The sequence below is a fragment of the Phalaenopsis equestris genome, unplaced genomic scaffold, assembly GCF_001263595.1.
Source record: "Phalaenopsis equestris unplaced genomic scaffold, ASM126359v1 Scaffold000413, whole genome shotgun sequence".
Lineage (NCBI taxonomy): Eukaryota > Viridiplantae > Streptophyta > Magnoliopsida > Asparagales > Orchidaceae > Phalaenopsis > Phalaenopsis equestris.
Window position 1 is genome coordinate 278,390 of NW_018164854.1, and position 19,657 is coordinate 298,046.

A 19,657-nucleotide genomic window follows, 5' to 3' on the forward strand; every position below is an offset into this window, starting at 1 on the left:
GTAGTGGATGTGTGTGAGTAGTCTGTTCAAGGTCAAAAGGGTGTCCCTAAGGTCCTTTAAATCTTGTGGGAACTCACTTTTTGGGCCCGCCACATGTTGTTCATTAGCCTTTACAACTAAAAGTTGAGTGTTTGGGACCGTTCATTAGCCTTTACAACTAAAAGTTGAGTGTTTGGGACCACTCATGTGAGGTCTTCACAAAACTGGGTCAAGAATTGGTTTGAAGTTCTATGTAAGGTGGGTTTCATTACTAGTCTTTTAGGATAGTCAATAGGAAAGTTCTAAGGCTAGATCCTAGGCTCTAGGAGAAAGAAATCATCAAGGTCTTACTAAAAATGAGGTCAACAGATACCTCTGGAATTATTTTATGTAGAGTTTTTATGAACACCATAATTATTTTAGTAGAGTTTTTATAAACACCATCATCATTCACTACATTCACACTCAATATTAGTGAATACCAATGAGAATATATTGTGATCAACGTCAATGATAACTACCATTAGTAAAGTATCTTTGTGTTTACTCGACAAGAATGTTTCATCCATACGAAGAATTGTTCGGCAATGACTCCATCCTCTAATTGAGAGGTTGAATGCCAAAAAATTCGCAAGAATTGGTTGGATGAACTAACTTGCATTCTATAAATAGTGGTTCTTATTACATAGCAGATTGTTTCCATTTATATATAAATATATAGAGCTATATGACTCTTCCCAGTTCTTAAAGTCTCTCTAGCCTTCCTCCTACTATCCAATGCTTTAATGTATAATATTTTTATATTAAACTTAGGATCTGTTTGGGATAGCAGCAGCTGTTTAAAAAAGTTATTGTGTAGCAACTATGCAAGGAAATTGTTTTTGTGAAGCTGTGTCTATTTGTATTGTACAGTTGCAACACAATTATTAATGAAAAAAAAGTTATTTTTGCCTGTGTATGTTGTATTGTTTGTAAGATAATAATTTCAGGTTTAATAACTCATGCATGAAAACAGAAATTATATTCAGAATCTTCAAAGACTCATAAATATAAATATTACATCTTGAAGTAGCATCTCACTTAACAGTGAGTAACATAACAACTAAAGTCAAAAATAAAAATATTAAACAATTAATATTATCAAAATATTAATTTTGAAATACAATTAATCATTCTTATAGGTTAACTTCTCCAAATTGATTATCCTCTACATTTGATCACTATCTGAGGTAGAATTATCAAATTGATCTGCCCACCTAAAAAAATTAATCTTCTGCTGATCTATTCCTTAGACGCCTTAAAATTTTCTCTTATAGTTATTCTCTCCTCGTTATGCAAGTAGGAACACGGTTATCCACAATTGTTGTACAAGGCTCTAGAAGCACAAAAAGTTATAGAATTCATATTTTCTTAAAGTTGAAAACCACAAATATAGAATTAGCTTGCCCAATAAATCAACTGAATTCAAAGATGCAATTCACATCTCGCCCAACCATTTCTCCACATGGAACAAAAAAGCTAATAACCAACTTCATTATAAAACATAAACAGGAATACTAATATAACCAATTGAATTCAAGAAAGCAATCTACATCTCCCTCGATTCTTTCTCCACATGGCATGAAAGTGCTAATAGCCAGCTTCAGTTTGCCCCCGTATTTATAAGAGATAGAGGGACAAAGGATAATATTACATGTTTTATTCCTATTTTAAAGGAGTTGTGCATGATATTATTGTCTTTTTGCCCACTTGGACCTTTTGCTCGGCAGGTATGTTGGTTTTGGTTGGTTTTCGTCTGGACATCAGTCAGCCTCGCTTTGGGAAGCTGGCCAGTTTTTTAGTATGGTAGCGGATCGATTTTCGGGCGGCCGATCGACTTGCTTAATTATTGTTCTTTGGCAATCTTAGGTGACTTTTTAGGGAGTTGTTGAGAGAGCTTTTTGTTGATACTTAGCAGATTGTTGGTATATTAACGATCGATTTTCGGGCGGCCGATCGACTTTCTTGATTATTGTTCTTTGGCAATCTTAGGTGATTTTTTAGGGAGTTGTTGAGAGAGTTTTTTGTTGATACTTAGCAGATTGTTGGTATATTAAACATTTGTTCGGTCATTGGTGTGGATGCATATCTCTTGTTATTTTTGTTGGCCCTTTGGTCGTCAGGCAGACCTTTAGACAGTCAACAACCCTTCGGTCGACTGGCTAGCAGTCGGATGGTGGTCTTTAGCCGGTTGGATTCATCAGGCATTATAGTTTTTGTCAAAGGGATCCTCGTTATATTTTTTTTAATCTGGACAGTTAGATTATCTCGAGATTTGTGCAGACACATTTTTTGTGTATATATTAAGTTTATCAATTTTCTTGTTCCTTGATAGTGATAACTGCGATAAGGTCAAGAAAATTTTTGAAACAATAAATCGAATTTTAATAATCATATTTTGATGTAATAATTAAACTCTTTGGATTTTTATGTCCTTGACTCATATATATAGTGTAGTGCATTATTCTCACAATCTTGAGTGTTTGCTTATCTTTGCATTTGCTCGGCTTCTATGACATCCTTATGGAGAAGGGATTCGATCTGATGCCCAAACACATTGAACGAGCAAAAATGTTGGACGCTCTTGGGGTGAAGAAACAACACCGACCAGAAGGCGGGACGAGAAAGAAGTGGGAGAAGAAAATCGTTAAGAAGCTAAAGTCGTTTGAGCGAGTGGAGTAGGAGGTGTCGTCAGATTCGATCCCGAAGGCTTCTAAGAAGAGTCGACCCAGCACCAAGAAGGTGTTGGGTGGTTTGATGGGTGGTCCATCAACTCAAGCCTCTGTTGAGGTTCCAGGTCAGCTAAAGACAATGGTTGTCCACTGTGAAGTGTTTGAACTCCGGGAAGATGCCTTGGTGCAGAAGGTGCATTTTAAGGTTGACCGAGCAAATCGTTTCAAGCTCGATGACAAATGGTGTATAGAAGATTAGATATGAAGGGTCTTGTCCTGGCCAAGACGGATGAGGACCATTTTGTGAAGTATCTTTTGTTAGATTAGAGTTTGAATATAATTAGTTTATTTTAAAAATAAATGTTTATTCTATTTTATTTGATGTGATGTTTTTTCTCTCGAAATCTTTGTGCAATTTTCATCTTCCGCCGCATCCCTATAAATAAGGACCAAAATGTTAACCTGAGTGCTTGTTATCTTTTGCTCTGCTTTCATGTCACTCGGTTCTCTCTCTTTCATTCGGCTTTTTGTTCGTTTCTTTTTCCATTCTCTAATGGCTCCAAAACGCAATCCTCAAACTTTTGGCTTGGAAGCTACGACCGAACAGTTGGTTTTGTCCCCATCAGTGGTAGCTTTTGTAGAGGAGGCTTTTATTTTCGACTCGACCATCCGGATTTGGGTCGCTTGCTCGGATGAGAGTTCCAATGACCGGTTTGGAGGTGACTTAGTTGTTTACAGAGACTAACTAAGATATGGATTCTGGCTTCCTTTTTGCCAAGAGCTTGTGGCAATCTTCAATTGGTGCGGCGTCATTCCGACATGGATTAAGACAAATTCTATTGCGGTGAGTATGAATCATGTAGTTTTTCGGCAATGAAAATAAATTTCGTGGTCGACTAACTTGTTCAGCCAGAATGTTTTCCTTTCCAATGGAGACCAATGGATACGTTCAGCTTGGAACATTCAGTCGGTTTCAATCCTTGGACCAATGGATACGTTCAGCTTGGAACATTCAGTCGGTTTCAATCCTTGCACCTGAAGAATAAAGTGATGGAATGGAAGTTAAGTTCTTCTTCTCCTTGTCTCCTACAAACTGGGGTATCAGGACTGTGTTGATCGGGGATACTTTAAGAGAAAGAGGGGGAAGAATTATTCTCGAGTTGAGGGAGCTGAAATTGACGGGCAACTCCTCAATACACTGATCCATTAACTGTCAATGGGGTTTTGTTTCCTGGAGTGTTTGGTTGAATGAAGAAGGAGTTGTGGTCTGCCTCTAACGCAAAAGCAGTCGAACAGGAGGTGGCAGTTGCCGCTCAAATTTCCCAGAAAAAAACAAAAGATGAGGCCCATACAAAGATAGTTCCTACACAAGAAGTTGTGGCGACCAAGGAAAGTTAATTGCAACTCGCAGGGGTGGAGCCTGCACTGTAGATTCAGAGTATCTTTTTTCTATCTCTGCAACTAGAGTGGTCATCCGACAAATCTCTGTTGGTGAACCATCATAGAAAGGAGACCTTCTCGACTTCCACTGATACTTGTCTGTTGGGTGCAGTTCTTTTAGGTGCTGGTTGGCAAGAGTCTGAAGAGCTGTCTGTTTGCCCATGAAAGAGTGATGTTGATGAGGAATCCTTTAAGGAAAGAGAAAGAACACTGCTTGCTTCACCTCGTCATGATGCTGCATTCATTGGGGTTTTTTGCTCAGAGTGAGGCCAGTCTTCTTGCTTTTACTGCCCAAAACGAATTGGAGACTGACCTGGAGGCAGCGTCTCAAGAGGAGGTGCAACATCGGGAAGGGAAAGCAAGCAGTGATAGCCGAGCGGAGCTGAAATTGGTGGCGAAGATTCCCACTCTGTTGAAACTTATGTCGATCGCCGGGTTCTATGACCATTTTATATATTGAAAGTAAATGTTACAAGAGAGAGGGGGGAAAGATTTCTTCCTAAAGAAAATGGGTCTAGAGAGAAAATATTGCATCCGGATAGCATAAGTACGACTGGTGGTATTCATGGTAGTATTGGTGGTAATATTACTATAATACCACCAATACTACCAAAAAAACCGCCATCCACGCCTAATCTGGATGTAGCTCATCCGGATGTAATATTTTTTTTCATATAGAGAAGAGCAAAAAAAAACCCTTAATACATAGTATGATCCCTCTATTTATAGGAGATAGAGGGATAAATGATAAAATTACATGTTTAGAACTTATGTACGGGGTATTATTGTCTTTTTGCTTGTCTGGAACATTTGCTCGGCATGGCCTTGGGTCGGCTGACTTAGTTGGTTTTGGTCGGCTTTCGTATAAACACCGATCAACATTCGCTCTCAGAAGTCGGTAGGTTTTTGAGTGTGATAGCAGGTTGGCTTTCGAGCGATCGATTGGCTTACTTGATTATTGTTTTTTGGCAATCTTAGTTGATTTCTGGGGGGAGCTCTTGATAGAACTTTGCGTTGATACTTGTCAAATTGTTAGGGTGTTGGACCTTTGTTCGGTTATTGGCGTGGATGTCTCTCTTGTAGGTGTGGTTGGCCCTTTGGTCGTCGGACCGACTTTTAGTCGGTCGGTTAGCTGTGAGTCGGCTAGTAATTTTTAGCCTGTTTAGATTCATGAGACCATTTAGCTTTTCATCGAAGACTGTTAGGGTGTTGGACTTTTGTTCGGTTATTGGCGTGGATGTCTGTCTCTTGTAGGTGTGGTTGGCCCTTTGATCGTCGGACCGACTTTTAGTCGGTCGGTTGGCTGTGAGTCGGCTAGTAATTTTTAGCCAGTTTAGATTCATGAGACCATTTAGCTTTTCATCGAAGGGATCCTCGCCATATCTTTTTTAATCTGGACCATTAGATGATCTCGAGATTCATGTGGACATAATTTTTGTGTACGTTGTGCTAGATAACTTTCAAAGGAGAAAAGTTAAGTTGTAATTTATAAGAGTGTCTAAGCATACACAAATACAAGAAGAGATAATAAGAATTTTACATCTAAAGCCCAAAAGCGAAAAATCATGGGACTCAATCCAATTAAAATAATCCATTATAAATTTGAAGTTGTAGGGTTGTATACTTGTACTTTGCTGCCCAACTAAAGAAGACAAATTATGAAATTTGTTTATCTTTATGTTGTTATAATAAGAGTTGTCGGACAACGTCATTTATTTGGTAGTGATTAAACAATAATAGCTTGGAAGTATTAATGAGGCAATAGAGATTTATAGGTGTTAGTTTGCTAATAATAATTGTATAATATTAGTTTGACTATAAAAAATATTGGGTGTTAGTTGATGATTGTTGTTGAATGTTGCCTTTAAACTTCTTTAATTTTTTCAAATTTAATTTTAGTTCTCTCTTTATTCTTATTTGGAGAATGATTAATTATTTATAGTTATTGAGATAAATATTTTTGATAAATTTAGTTAAAATCTCAAAACATTTTATCAGACATTTTGTGTTGATTATTTTGAATGTAGACCATTCTTTTAGCATTTAAATGTCTCAATAACTGAAAATTAAATAATAGTAGACTTGTTAGATTCCTTACATCAAGCCACTTTATTCGTTATAAGCATGTTAAATTCAGAAATCATTTAATATTTCAATTAATGTTTAAACTTATTAATTATATTTTAAGTATTTGATTAGGCTCAGTTGACCTTGAATTAAATCATTTTGACATTGTTAGTTTTGTATTGTTGAAATATTCATTTTGAATATTGATACGTTGAGAAAAATTTTCATCATCTGACACGAATTTTGAGACATAACACGATTCTCACGAATATTTTGAGTAAAAAACATTCAAATCTTGATAAAAAGTCATTCAGAGCTCTGATTTCAGCAAAATTATAGTCAAACTGACTGGTTCAATGAGACAGACCTAATGATATAAAACTAGTCCGATCTGAATCGAATCAACCCCAGATCAAGTCATTAAATTATACTTGGAAGATTTCTGGACACATTTGGAATGTCAAACTGATGTCGAATCTAAAAAGTTCATAGTGGAATCCAGCGTCTCGACAAGACAAATCCAATGAGCCCAACATTGCTCAATTCTGACATCGTTAAAGCACTCAAATGTCCACTAAACGTCATATGATCAAGGGAAGCTCTTCAGATCATCCGATCAAAATGATTCATATTCATGCATTAATGACATCCATAACACTATAAATCGACACATACCCCTCTCATGAGGGAGGAACTGAAGCTTAGAGAGAGAGCCTGAGACCTTGAGAAGGAGCTGGAGCTCAGCATCACCGTTGACCGACATCGATCACCGTCAACCACCGCCGACCACCATCGACCACCGCCGACCGTCGTCGACCACCACCAGTCAGACACCGATCAATGTTATTATTTAAAAAATCTAGTAATTCTTTTTTATCTGTGGGACAAGAGTTCACCGCTACGGTTCATGTGCCAACAACAACATACGTGGTCATCAGCTTATGCAGCTCATGACTCTGGCCCCCGCGACCTACGGACGTCATTCATACTCACATCTACGACCTACGTGGTTCACAGCTTGTGCAGCTCCCAACGTTCGCCCCCGTGGCCTACGGACATCATTCATACTCGCCCCAATGGCCTACGTGGTCCACAGTTCGTGCAGCTTCCTACTCAGGCTTTCGCAGCCTACAGACGTCATTCATAATGGCGTATACCGCCTACGTGGTTCACAGCTTGTGCTGCTCCCGATTCCGGTCTCCGCAGCCTACGGTCGTCATTCATACTTGCCCCAATGACCTAAGTGGTCATCAGCTCATGCAGCTCCTGACTCCGACTCTCGCGGCATACGGACGTCATTCATACTCGCCACTACGACCTATGTGGTCCACATTTCTCGCAACTGCTTACTACTGTTTTCTAGTCAATCAAAGCTTCTGGAGCAACCATCAACAACGCTCACGACGGACTACAACCTCCACAACAATCAACAATGATAATTGCAATCTGTTGTCACCAAGAAATATTGTATGATTATAGTTACACAAATTTGTAATTTGATCTTCCCTAATTTAAGAAAATATGAACTTGTTTTCTCATTATATTTATAGTGGATTATTTCAACTAGGTTAGACCCCATAGTTCTTCCCCCTTCAAGAATTTTCCACCTAAAAAGTCGAGGTGTCTCATTCTGCTTACGTCTCTTCTTTTATTTGTGTGTCTTGAATTCTTGAATTCTCGTGCAATACTAAAATGATAATTCATTACTCTACCGCCGCGAATTCTTTAGCACGCATCAACTATAAATTTGCCTAGAAGTTATCTCATTTAAAATGCATTAAGATTTGTGCTTAATCATGTAAATTTTTAATTTCATATAAACTATTATTTTATATTAATAATTTCTGTTTGCTTAAATTGAACATTTTAGAGTGGTTCAGCTTTATGATGCTCTCTTAAACACCAACCACGGTCATTTTGCTTATTTTAATTATTCTTGTAACTTATACATGTATTTAATTATCCAAAAATTGCGCATCGTTATTATTCTTTATTAAACATTTATTATATAAATGTTCAACGATGTAACGTATTTCGTTATCTCTTTTGTTTAAATTCGACATTTAAGTGCGGTGTAGTCTTATGATGCTCTGTTAACGTATACTAAACATGTCATTTTATTTTTTAATTTGCTTAATAGTTTAAATTAAATATTCTTTCCTGTTACTCGAGAACATTAGAAGATTTACATATATATCACTTAATTCCTATGTATTTACCTATGTAATGCCTAAAATTCAATTTTACATATATGCCACCTTGCCATAGCATGAAAAAGTGGATTCACTGATTAAAAGTTAAAATAGGGAATTTTTTATGTGGTATGAAAAGTATGGATGGTATAAATGTAAAAAGTAAATTTTTTGTGGTAGATATTTAAATACATAAGAATTGGATGGTATGTATGTAAATGCTCCAAGAAAATTTTAGATTTTAAGGCGACGGTGGTTCTTAAGTGAAATGTTAAAACTAACATATAATTACCCGGTCAATGCTAATAATTCACTAAACAAGTTACTAATCTTCAGTTTATATAATAATTGGTCCAATTAATTTATTTTAATTTCCTTTCAACACCCGAGAAAACTAAATTTTGTTAAAATAATAGTTTTTGTAATGAGAAATGTGTGTATCTATGCTAATTCTTGTAGAAATGGTATAGTTATATAAATACTTATGTGTCAAATTAAAATTAAATTAAGCATTAAAATGATAAAATCTGTCTCATATTAGGCGCACATTCTTGACAGTCAAGCTAATCCGGCCACAATCAGGATTTGATAATAATGTAATTTAAATTAAAAGGTTGTTGATAATAAACTAAATGATAATAATATTACATTTTTAATTATTTAATTACACAAAAAATCCTAGTTGTAAATAACTTACTATATTAGTGGTAATATAGATGTTCCCCGATGATCTATTAATTTTAGCATTGTCCAAGTTGGGCCTTCTATGGTTCATCCTATTGATTGAAACTCTTGAAAGCAATTAATGTAATTGTTTGTTGATGGAGAATATATTCTGAAAAATTATTAGTTATTCCTTTTTTGTAAAAATTGCATGGTTGGGAGGGAGTTGGGGGGTCGGGTGTTTGGGAGTGGGGTGGGGAGCTTCACTCTAAGAATATTAGCTTGAGAGAGAGAGAGGGGGGGGGGGGAAAGAAAGAATCAAACATTTTATTGCTTTATGGGCTCGTTTTCAGTTTCTGAAATAAGGCGTCCAAAAACACGGTGTTTGGGAGTGGCGTCTAGGCACTTGTAACCGAATTTCTGCAGTTTGGGGTTCAAGTCTTTATTTTTCATTGCGGGAATAAAAGCAAACAAAACTGACACTTGTGTGAAAGAGAGAAAGGAGTGTTTGTGAGTTCCAAGGTTGTAGAGAGACTTGTGTGATGTAATTTCTACTGTTTCTCATTTTTTCAATGTAATTTTTGGTGCCTTGTGGCTCCATGATTTTATTCCATCTAAGGTTTCTTCATGTTAAATCTTGGTATTTTGTGTGTTTTCTATATTTCTTTGTTGGTGTGCTTCTATTCATATTTTTGCTCTGAGTCTCTCAACTCGGTGTTTCCACAATTTTCAATTTCTAACACTTCAACCCAAATAGGTTACTCTGATGAAAGCCGTCTTCTAGATAATTAGGCTAACTCAAGCCCAATAGGGTTGTTGAGCAATAACTTTATCCATTGAGGACTGATTTTTGATATGCACGAAAGAGGAAAAAAAATAAAGAAGTCACAATTATCCTCATAAAACACTAAAATGTTCATGCTACGATCCATTCAACATGTCATCCAATGATTCCGTCCCACTACTACATCAAATTTTCATTCTTGCCCATTTGAAGAAAAAAAATTATAAAAAAAAAAACCTATTGCAAACTGTGTAATTTTTCCCGAATAATTCTGATTTCTCTCTCTCTCCCAGTGACAGGCAAAACTGTGAATGCAATGTTGCATTAATGGAGGCTTTAAAACGCAGCTGTTTCAACATCTCATACCTATCATGAATCAGCCTCGTGAAGTTCTCAGCATATAAGGTCCTTCACCTACATTCCTCATTCAACATAGAAAGTTTCTGCATCACCGGCGCCCTGAACACTGCCTTGATCTTCTACTTGTAACTGGAACAAAAATGTTCTCTGAGATTCTGAAACTATTTCTTCTGAACTCATAGTTTATGCTATACAAATCTTCACATATTTCATGTCTAGATAGAGACACAAGCCCTGGCAATATTTCTTTCTGAAAATTTCGAAGCCCCTTCCCCCTTCTTGGCCTGGTCCTCAAATCTTCCTCCTCTCTTCCATTTAATCTCGGCATAACAACCATTATCTCATCATTCCGGATCTCAGATAATTCCACTGTCAGAGCTTCAAAAGAGTCAGATGAAACCTGAATCTGATCACTCTCATCTTCAATAATATCAAATTTCTCTGTTGTGATGTCTGAACCTCCAAAAGATATATCCATTAACGTCTGAGCAGCAGCTGTAGTCTTCATATCCTGTTCTTCAGGCTTGAACTTACCAGTGTAAGACCTTTCATTTTCTGTAATCTGTGATAGTGTGATTACAGAATCATCAGTGATTGAAGGAGCAGCAGTTTCTTGCTCGCCTTTTTCGTAAGAGCTACAATCACTCATGCTATTGGCATCATATCTAACAGACGAAGTTCTCATGAATGCATTTTGTTCAGCTTCATCTTCTTCACTTTCCTTATGATTGCTTGGCTTCTCTGTTGAATCACTGCTCGCTGCTTGTGGAAGTTTAATACTGTATGTGGATGTAAAATTTGATTCCTGCCAATTTTGATAAGTTTGTGCTACTAATCTATGTTCGTCGGATGGGGAAACTCCACCTTTATCATGTTTAGATAGCTCAATGGAGGAAATGGGAGCTTCATTTATGCTAAGAGCTCTATCACTAGAATCTGTGGATTTTCCTACAGGATAAACCGATGACCAAACATTGATGTCCATTTTGCTCTCAAAATCATTAAAATTCTTTCTATTATTCTCTTCGAGCATTGAATCTTGTGAGCTATTATGAACTTCTGCAACTCCGGCGGGCATATTAAGGTCAAAAAGTGGTTTTTTAGATTCATGTGTGATTTTAGAGTGATCATATACTGAATCCAAGCTAGACTCAACAGTTTCTGCAAAATAGCCCCAGAAATATATATTAAATACATTGAAGATAAATTACAAATAGGTAATAACTGCTTGATTAATACGAAGGTCATAAGAAACCAATAAGATTAAAAGATCAAAATTTAAATAAACCCAGAAGAAACTCTTTTACTTCATTAATAAGTAATAGAATCTATTACCACATAGAAGATCAGATCCTAGTATCTACTGTGAATGAATCAAGGAAGAAAATAAAGTTCTAAACAAGCAGTAAAGTCTGATCCTATGAATAATTGTAGACTCATAAATTTTAATAGATTCAAACTTACCAACACAGGCAACATGTGGCATCTGGTCTTTCAATTTTCCATCTTGTTCCTCCCCAAAATGAACCACAGAAGGCACAGAACACACATTATTCTCTTTCAACCTTACCTCTGCCTTCTCGTGGCGGTCTGAATCCGTAGAATCCTCCAAATCAATAATTTCATTGCAGCCAGAGGCAACTGAGGAAATCAAGCTCTTTTCAAAATCAAATTTCCCATTAGCCTTTGAGAGATCTGTCCCGAAAAGATCATTATTATTATTATTATTATTATTATTATTCAGGTCGAAATCCCTCTGTTGATTTGCGAACAAAGCAGTCTCATTTCTGCACGAAGCGCTTTCGACCTGCACATCAACTCCCTTCTGCTGAAGCTCTTTCATCAGTGCTTTCTGTGCCCAATATAGGCGATGCAATTCTCGAACCTGAAGCATTAGAAAAAATATACCAAATTTTTCATTATAATCTGTAATAAGAGTATATCAGCAATTTGTCCCATCGGAATGAATCTCATCAAACCTGATTCTTAAAAGTAAGTTCCTGCTCCAGAATCGCCTGCTTAAAGCTCCGCATTGCGGATTCCCCAAACGCTCGGGAAAATCGGTTCAGATTGAAATCGCCGCTCTTGAACGCCGTCATCGCGCCTGAAAAGATCTCAATTCAGATTCTTCGCAGAAACTAAAAGGGAATAAGAATCTGAGAGCTAGGATTAGGTCAATATATGAAACTCGTTCAAAAGCTTCGCGGTTGGAAGATTGAGACCACAGGGGAGGTAAAGGTCAAACCTTTAATGGGCGAAGGAGGAGGGAGAGATTCCCATCAAATATCGGTGGGAAGAAAAAGAGAAACTAACTGACAGAAGGATTAAAAAAAAATGCAACTTTGTGAATGTGCTTCTCTCGCCTCTGCTCTGCTTCTATAATAAGAGCTCAGGCCTCTGCGGCGTTTTAGTCAGGTGGATCTCCGTGAGTAGTCAGTCCGGTTTACCTTTAAAAAAATACTGCAGAATCAGGTTATGTCCAGAAGATAATTGCCTCATGTAAAATTTACGGTAAATGTGATATTGTTTATCTTTATTTCTCTCTCTCTCCTCAATTACATTATATTTATTGGGTGTGATTACAATCTCAAATTTAATATTTTGAAAGGTTTGAGTAAGAATGATAAGAGAGAGATAAATTGCTATGCATTTTGAGCATCTTAAATTTATAATCATAATTTTTCTTAAATAAATAATTCTTCAGAGAGAGAGAGGGGTATAAGAGGATACTATCGTAAATATTGCTTATAATTTTGAGGCAAGAAGACGAGCTCAAAATAAATAAGCTGACGAACATAAAAAATTGAAACTGGCCAACCAAAAAAAAAAACCCCCTCAAAATTGCCTCGAAACAGCCACCATAAGCGAAACTGGCCAACCAAAAAAAAAAAACCCCCCTCAAAATTGCCTCGAAACAGCCACCATAAGCAATGCCTGGAAAGAACTGTAAAAGCGGCTCATGACGTGAATTTAAAAAGGCAAAGAGAAAGCATATAGCGATTTTGACATTATTGAATTTTGTTTTTTGAAGTGCTTGATCCTTCTTCCCTATTGTAATTTTATGTCGTGCATGGGTTTGGCTTCATAGCAGTTGATCTTTTTGGCTTCATCCGAGAGGGGTCGAGTTTTTGGACTGAAATAAAGGTTTTGTGTGTGTGGAAGGTTAGAAAATGTGCACTTGGCTTTTTAAAACTTAGTAATAATGATAATTATGATGTGATTTAGAAGATTTATGTGTTATAAATGTAAAAATTAAAATTTAGTTATATGTAAATATGTTAACAATGTTTTGTATGTGTAAAGATATCTTTATATGATAAAAAATAATGGGGCTCCCTTTGAGATTAATCTTCTGTTTTTAGGATACTAATGTTTATCAAGGTGATGGAGAGAAGGTGGTCCAAATACATATGAGAAAATGATCTAACCAAAATGAGTTAACGGGGACCTTATCAAATTTTATCCTCATATAAAATATTAATCTTCGGTTTTTAGGATAGTAATGTTTATCAAGGTGATGGAAAGAAGGTGGTCCAAATACATATGAGAAAATTATCTAACCAAAATGAGTCAACGGGGACCTTATCAAATTTTATCCTCATATAAAATCATACAAAATATTGAATCAAATGTTAAAATGATTCTATAAATTTCGTACGGTGGTGGGTTTAAATTTTAGTTGGGACAGTCATTGAGCGAGACCTCCTTAAGCCAACTTAGATTCGATTAAGTTGGATCAAAGTGATTAGCCTTTTAAGTTGAGTTACCTTCAAGTAAAGTTTGTATTATGGTTTTCTTAGTTTGGTTAGTTGACTCAATAGATCTCTAAATGGGTTAGGTTGATCAATAAGAATTTGACTAAATCATTTGTGATTAATTTAGAATTTTGATTCTTCCTATAATTATAAAGGTTTATGCGATTCCATCAATCCTCTAATTAAGCTTAGATAAGGGTGGTCAATATAATTAAGAGTTTATTTAATTTATTTAATTATAGATTTGACTAGCTTAACTTTGACCTTTTAGTGTTATTTATGAGTTCAATTAAAGATAACTAAAATGTGTTCAATTTATATTTCTTAAGGTTGACCTAATTAGATTTTCTTGGATATGAGATAGACCAACATAAGGATTTCATGGTGTCTATGCTTTATACTAGGTTTAATCTTACATATGAACGTCGTGGGTAATTAGATTTTTAATAAGAGTGAGTTAGTCTAACTTATAGATTTTGAGGCTAATTTGTACTCATACTATGTTTAGCATAGCTTATAAATTTGAAGACATAATAGGGTTTTAATAGGTTATAATCAAGCTTATGTATTTTAAGATTGATTATTATTACTTAGAGCTTAATTTAGTTTTAACTTAGGAACTTCAAATTTCATATTTGAAAAGGGTTATCCAAATTAAGCATAATTTAGCTTGTAAAACATAATTTTATTTAAATTTATGGGTTTCATGGTTGACTAATATTTCCTTCTATTCTATTTAACATATGAACTTTACACATACTAGGGTTATTTTGATTATTTAGATACATTGTATAACTTTTTAGGTTAACAATGATTTATTAAGTCATAGTTTACATTAACATTTTTAATTCTCTAGAGTGGGTTTAATCTATTAGTTATGGTGAAATTAATTGGAATAAAAAGACGAGTCAATCAAGTTCCCAAGAAAAATAATCTTGGTTCTCTAAGACTGAGGTTTAACCTAATCTAGAGGACTAGAAGGAAATTCTATATTAATATTGATAGAAAGCTTCATGTGATAAATAATAATAAATTAATTAAAAAAAACAAGTTATTTTTTGATGGAGGGGATTTTTATTTCTAAAATTTATGGTTAAGATTTTGTTTAATTTAGATCATAAATTATTTTTAATAGTAATTTGGAATATCGGTATTATAAAGATTGTAAAAATAACATAAATATGTTGAATAATAATATTTTTATTAAAATATAAAAAATAATTAAATGATAAATAAGTGGCATGGTGCCCCTTTTATGATTGTTTAAACTCAAAATAATTACAATGTGATGATAAACATGCAGTAATTAACATAAGATCTTACTAGATAATTCATGGTTCATGTTAAGAGAGCCTAGTGTAGATTTAGCTGAATCTAATCCACATCAGTGAATTAATAACTATTGGACAAAACCATTTAATCACAATTTATGTGACATCATGTCTACATAATGATACAAGATATTACTACAACAACTTGTATATTTCATACAATACCAAATTTACCCTCTGATTGTGATTTAAATGACAGAATCTATCTTTATTTGAGTGATTGATATTGACTTGGTTGTTTCTATTGATCGGTTGTGAAAGAATGAGTGGTATTATTATTATATGAAAAATGCTACAAAAATAATCCTGAAAAAAGTCATTAATTTATGTCTTAGAGAAAAAGACTAATGTTTATGCCAATAACTAAGATTTAAAATATTTCTTTTCCAAGTTAATGTGAAATAATCCTCTATTTCAACAATAAGAATATAATATTAGGGCATTTACATACATAACTCACAAATTTAATATATTTATATATCTAACACGTAGATTTTCATATTTACACACATATATGCATGTAAATATGAAAGTTTTAAGTTGAGTAATTTGAGTATTATGCTTTTAAAAAAAAAATGGTCAGAGGCTATTATAGGAGTCTCCAGCCACTCTTAATATGTCTTACAATTCAAGTATCATTTTCTTAAGACCAACTTTATCAGAGAGGATTCGAAACACTGACCTGATGAGTTTTATATCGTAGATGTCAACCGATAGGGGGGATACGCGGCACAATTATACTTAAATATTCAATATCTTAAAATAATAATAAGAAGAGTTAATGCGATTTTCTTTATATCGTAGATGTCAACCGATAGGAGGGGATACGCGGCACAATTATACTTAAATATCCAATACCTTAAAATAATAATAAGAAGAGTTAATGCGATTTTCCAAAGAATCCTCACTTTCAAAGATGTCATTTGACCTGATAAATCGATTCTATCCGTCACAAAAATAATAATAATTTAATTAAAATATAAACATATTATGACAAAGTGAAAGACAAGGCTAGACTGCAGCGGGCCCACCTAGAAGCCGGCCGTATATCCTTATTGGCTGATATATAAAAAGAAGCTAAAAGACAAAGGCCCCTTCCATTACTTTGAGCACATGAGGTATAACTATTGACCCTAATAAAATATTGGGGCATTTACATGCATACCACACAATTCTTAAGTTATTACATTTCAAACATTTAAATATTTATTTTTACCTCCAATTTACTCAAATTTTTAGCATCTAAAGTATCACTATTTTTTTATACGTATGTTCATGACATCAATATGCTATGATTATAATTATTTCATTTTGGATGTTAGATATGTAAATACATAAATATTACGTGGTATATATGTAAATGTTCTTACAGAACATTTAAATACATGCCTCCCAAATTCTATATATTTACATATCTAATACCTAAATTTTATTTTATTTTTTTTTTATTTACTTTTATATACCCAAACCTTTCATATCAGAAAAAAATTATTATTATTTTAACTTTTAAAAAGTGAAATATATATTTTTAATAGATAAATAAGATATCATATATATATACAGATATATATATAAAGTATAGGTGTTAGGAATGTAATACATAAGAATTGTGTGGTATGTATGTAAATCTTCCAATAATTTATTAATTGCTTGTTATTGTTTAATATAAGTTTTCGGCTCCATACAAAAAATTATAATAATAATTTGATGATCAAAGCCTCTCTTGTGAAGGAGCCAACAGTGGGGAGTGGGATAATTAAAGATGTGATCGCAATTTAATTTGCAATTATTAATTAATTATTTATATCCCTAATATGCCATCTAACCAAACGAGAATCTAATTGCAGTCTCTGTCTCATTGACCTCTAACATCTTGGTACTAAGAGATATGAAAAATAGTGGGAAGAGACGTCGTGACTTTTATGTGATAAACTCTGGAAAGAGAAAAAATTACAGGGTCTGATCCGGTCGAAAAATAGTGGGAAGAGACGTCGTGACTTTTATGTGATAAACTCTGGAAAGAGAAAAAATTACAGGGTCTGATCCGGTCGAAATAATTTAATAAGGCATATAAATACATAGACTCACTCTCCTCTTGAATTAGAAAATATAGAATTGCACTTTAAAATACATAGACACCACCGACGCAAAGTAAAGAATTTAATTTATGTGTGAATAATTTAGTGCAAAGGAGAAGCAATATAATTTTAATATTTGCAAAAAAAAAATGATATTATTGACATAAAATTGATAAGATAGTTAATTAGCATATTAGGCAATAGCCGGGGAGGACTTATTTGCTGATTTTAATTATATCAATATTTATTTTAAAATGATTTTTTTGGCTTCATTGGGCTCAAATTAACCGAACAATTCGTTCTTATTGGCTTATTATGTGTTTTACATTTAGTTTTTATTAGCAAATGCGATGTAATTATAATTCGGACTTTTAGCACATTCTGTAGGATATCTTCTTGGTTGGATATAGAGAGAAATTAACATTATTTTTTTAATTTATTAAATCTCTTAATAATTGTTTTAATTATATTAATTTAATTATAATGGTAAATTAATAGAAAAGCATTATTTTCTAATGAATATCACGATAAGTTTTTTTTTTTTTTTTTTTTTTTAAAGTTGAAATAGGTTATTTGAATAAAAAAAATAATATTTTCTTCCACATTTTAAATTACAAATTTATCAATTTTTTAATTTAAAAAATGGAGGGAATTATAAACTCAATAGAGATTAAGTCAGGCTTTAGAACTGTTGTTATTGTTTTTTTTCTTAATTATTTTATTTTTATTACAGTTTTTATAAGTTACTATAGAAAGATTTACATACATGCCACTCAATTCATATGTAATTACATATCTAACACCTAAACTTCAACTATTACATACAAGCCACTTACCTAAGCATAAAATAAAAAAAAATTAAGGGATAAGATTGCAGTACTGGCAAGGGACTAGAACGTAAGATTGGGCTAACGACAAATAGCAATTACATATTAATGGGCCCAAGGCCCACTATTTTCTACACATCAACAGACTGTAACGAAAGCTCAACGGGCTTTTACGGATCCAATTTCAATTTACAAGGGACATCGCCTTCTGGATGTGAAATCTCACCCTCCCCAAAAAAGGAAAAAAAAAGCGAAAATTAGAATGCCTTGTTTAGTTCGAAGAGTCTATTAATAATGGTCATAATTATAATAGTTTGCTTCTCCTGTGATTGGAAAAGACATAAATATGATATAGTAATGTAGCCCATGATATAAATCTCATGTTATAGCAAAGGAAGGGATAAAGAGATTGATTTTGAGATGACAAAAAGTTGAAAGCTACATTCTTTCATAAAAGGAGGTATTGATTGGCCAAAAAATGTCCACCAATGAAAAGTTTGTTGTCGTGGGAATTTTTTTCATAGATGGAGGAAGAATTAAAAGACGAATGTTGAAGCATCTATATTCGATCTTATTGATCCTACAAGCTTCATTATAAAAGATGTGTGTAATCAACTTATTCGATAGGGCATAATACGAGTATTTTTTTAGCAGGTCTTTGAACTGCTCTTAGGCTTCATAAATTAACTCTCTATTTCTTTCGGTAAAATAAATATGTCATTCCTATATTTTGCACAGCTAATAATTTCTTGGGATCATTTTATCTTCAATTAAATATAAAATGATTATTTTTTAAAAAATGGTCTATATATATATATATAACCTCACGCACGTAATAATATCTTCTTAGCTGGACATGACTATTCTAGGAATTGTTGCATTTCAACTTTTTAGCAGCCGTTGTTTTAATATGTTGATATTTGTATGATAGCCATAGTTTGAAGCAGGTCTAAACTCAGCCCAAAAATAGTGATAATCACCATTAAGTGACTCGGGGTTGAGTTGGCGCTGACTCTGAATTAACACCCGTCCCCATCATAAATATACTTAATTAGAGTCTTAATGACCTCCATTACTGCCACTAATTAGTATTTGTTTGCTCATTTACCTACCAGACTTGCGCCATCGGTTTATAGCGCCATTGGTTTTAAGAGAAACTTTACACCTTCCAAAAAATTTTACGTAATCAACTAATGATATAAATATAATAAAATAAAAAATAAAGTATTTTTTTTACGGTGCATCATATTATTTTTCTAAGTCATAAACTATATATGATTCATTATAATGAAAATTTTGAATATAATATAAATATTTTTTAAAGTTATGTAGATATGTGTGATATAAACTTTACCCTTTTTCTTCTAATTGAAGTATAGAGCTGTAAACGAGCCGAGCTTGAGCGAGCTCAGGCTAGGCTCGTGTTCGGCTCATTCGAAATTACTCGTGTTTGAAATCGGCTCGTGAACA

General features: G+C 33.9%; 2 protein-coding genes across 2 annotated transcripts in view; one reads left to right on the forward strand and one right to left on the reverse strand.

The window, feature by feature from the left end:
* LOC110027088 (spindle and kinetochore-associated protein 1 homolog) overlaps positions 1 to 10,202 on the forward strand; it is a 28,957-nt gene extending 18,755 nt beyond the window's left edge. The window contains exon 10 of the mRNA XM_020728366.1: positions 10,130 to 10,202. The gene's annotated coding sequence lies outside the window, so the exon portion shown is untranslated. The remainder of the gene's footprint in view (positions 1 to 10,129) is intronic.
* Positions 9,944 to 12,751, reverse strand: LOC110027087. The gene is made up of 4 exons (XM_020728364.1): positions 12,442 to 12,751; positions 12,176 to 12,300; positions 11,661 to 12,081; positions 9,944 to 11,357 (listed from the first exon to the last, which is right to left on the reverse strand). Exons 2-4 carry the CDS (start codon positions 12,293 to 12,295, stop codon positions 10,285 to 10,287), a joined length of 1,614 nt encoding a protein of 537 aa, XP_020584023.1. The 5' UTR covers positions 12,296 to 12,300; positions 12,442 to 12,751; the 3' UTR covers positions 9,944 to 10,284.
* Positions 12,752 to 19,657: the final 6,906 nt, after the last annotated feature.

Bases quoted from the DNA above. Each gene is read 5' to 3' on its own strand.
- LOC110027087 (XM_020728364.1), bottom strand. From the start codon at position 12,295: ATGACGGCGTTCAAGAGCGGCGATTTCAATCTGAACCGATTTTCCCGA. The intron at 12,082-12,175 runs GTTTGATGAGAT...CTAATGCTTCAG, and splicing joins AACTTACTTTTAAGAATCAG to GTTCGAGAATTGCATCGCCT. The intron at 11,358-11,660 runs GTAAGTTTGAAT...GCTATTTTGCAG, and splicing joins GCCACATGTTGCCTGTGTTG to AAACTGTTGAGTCTAGCTTG.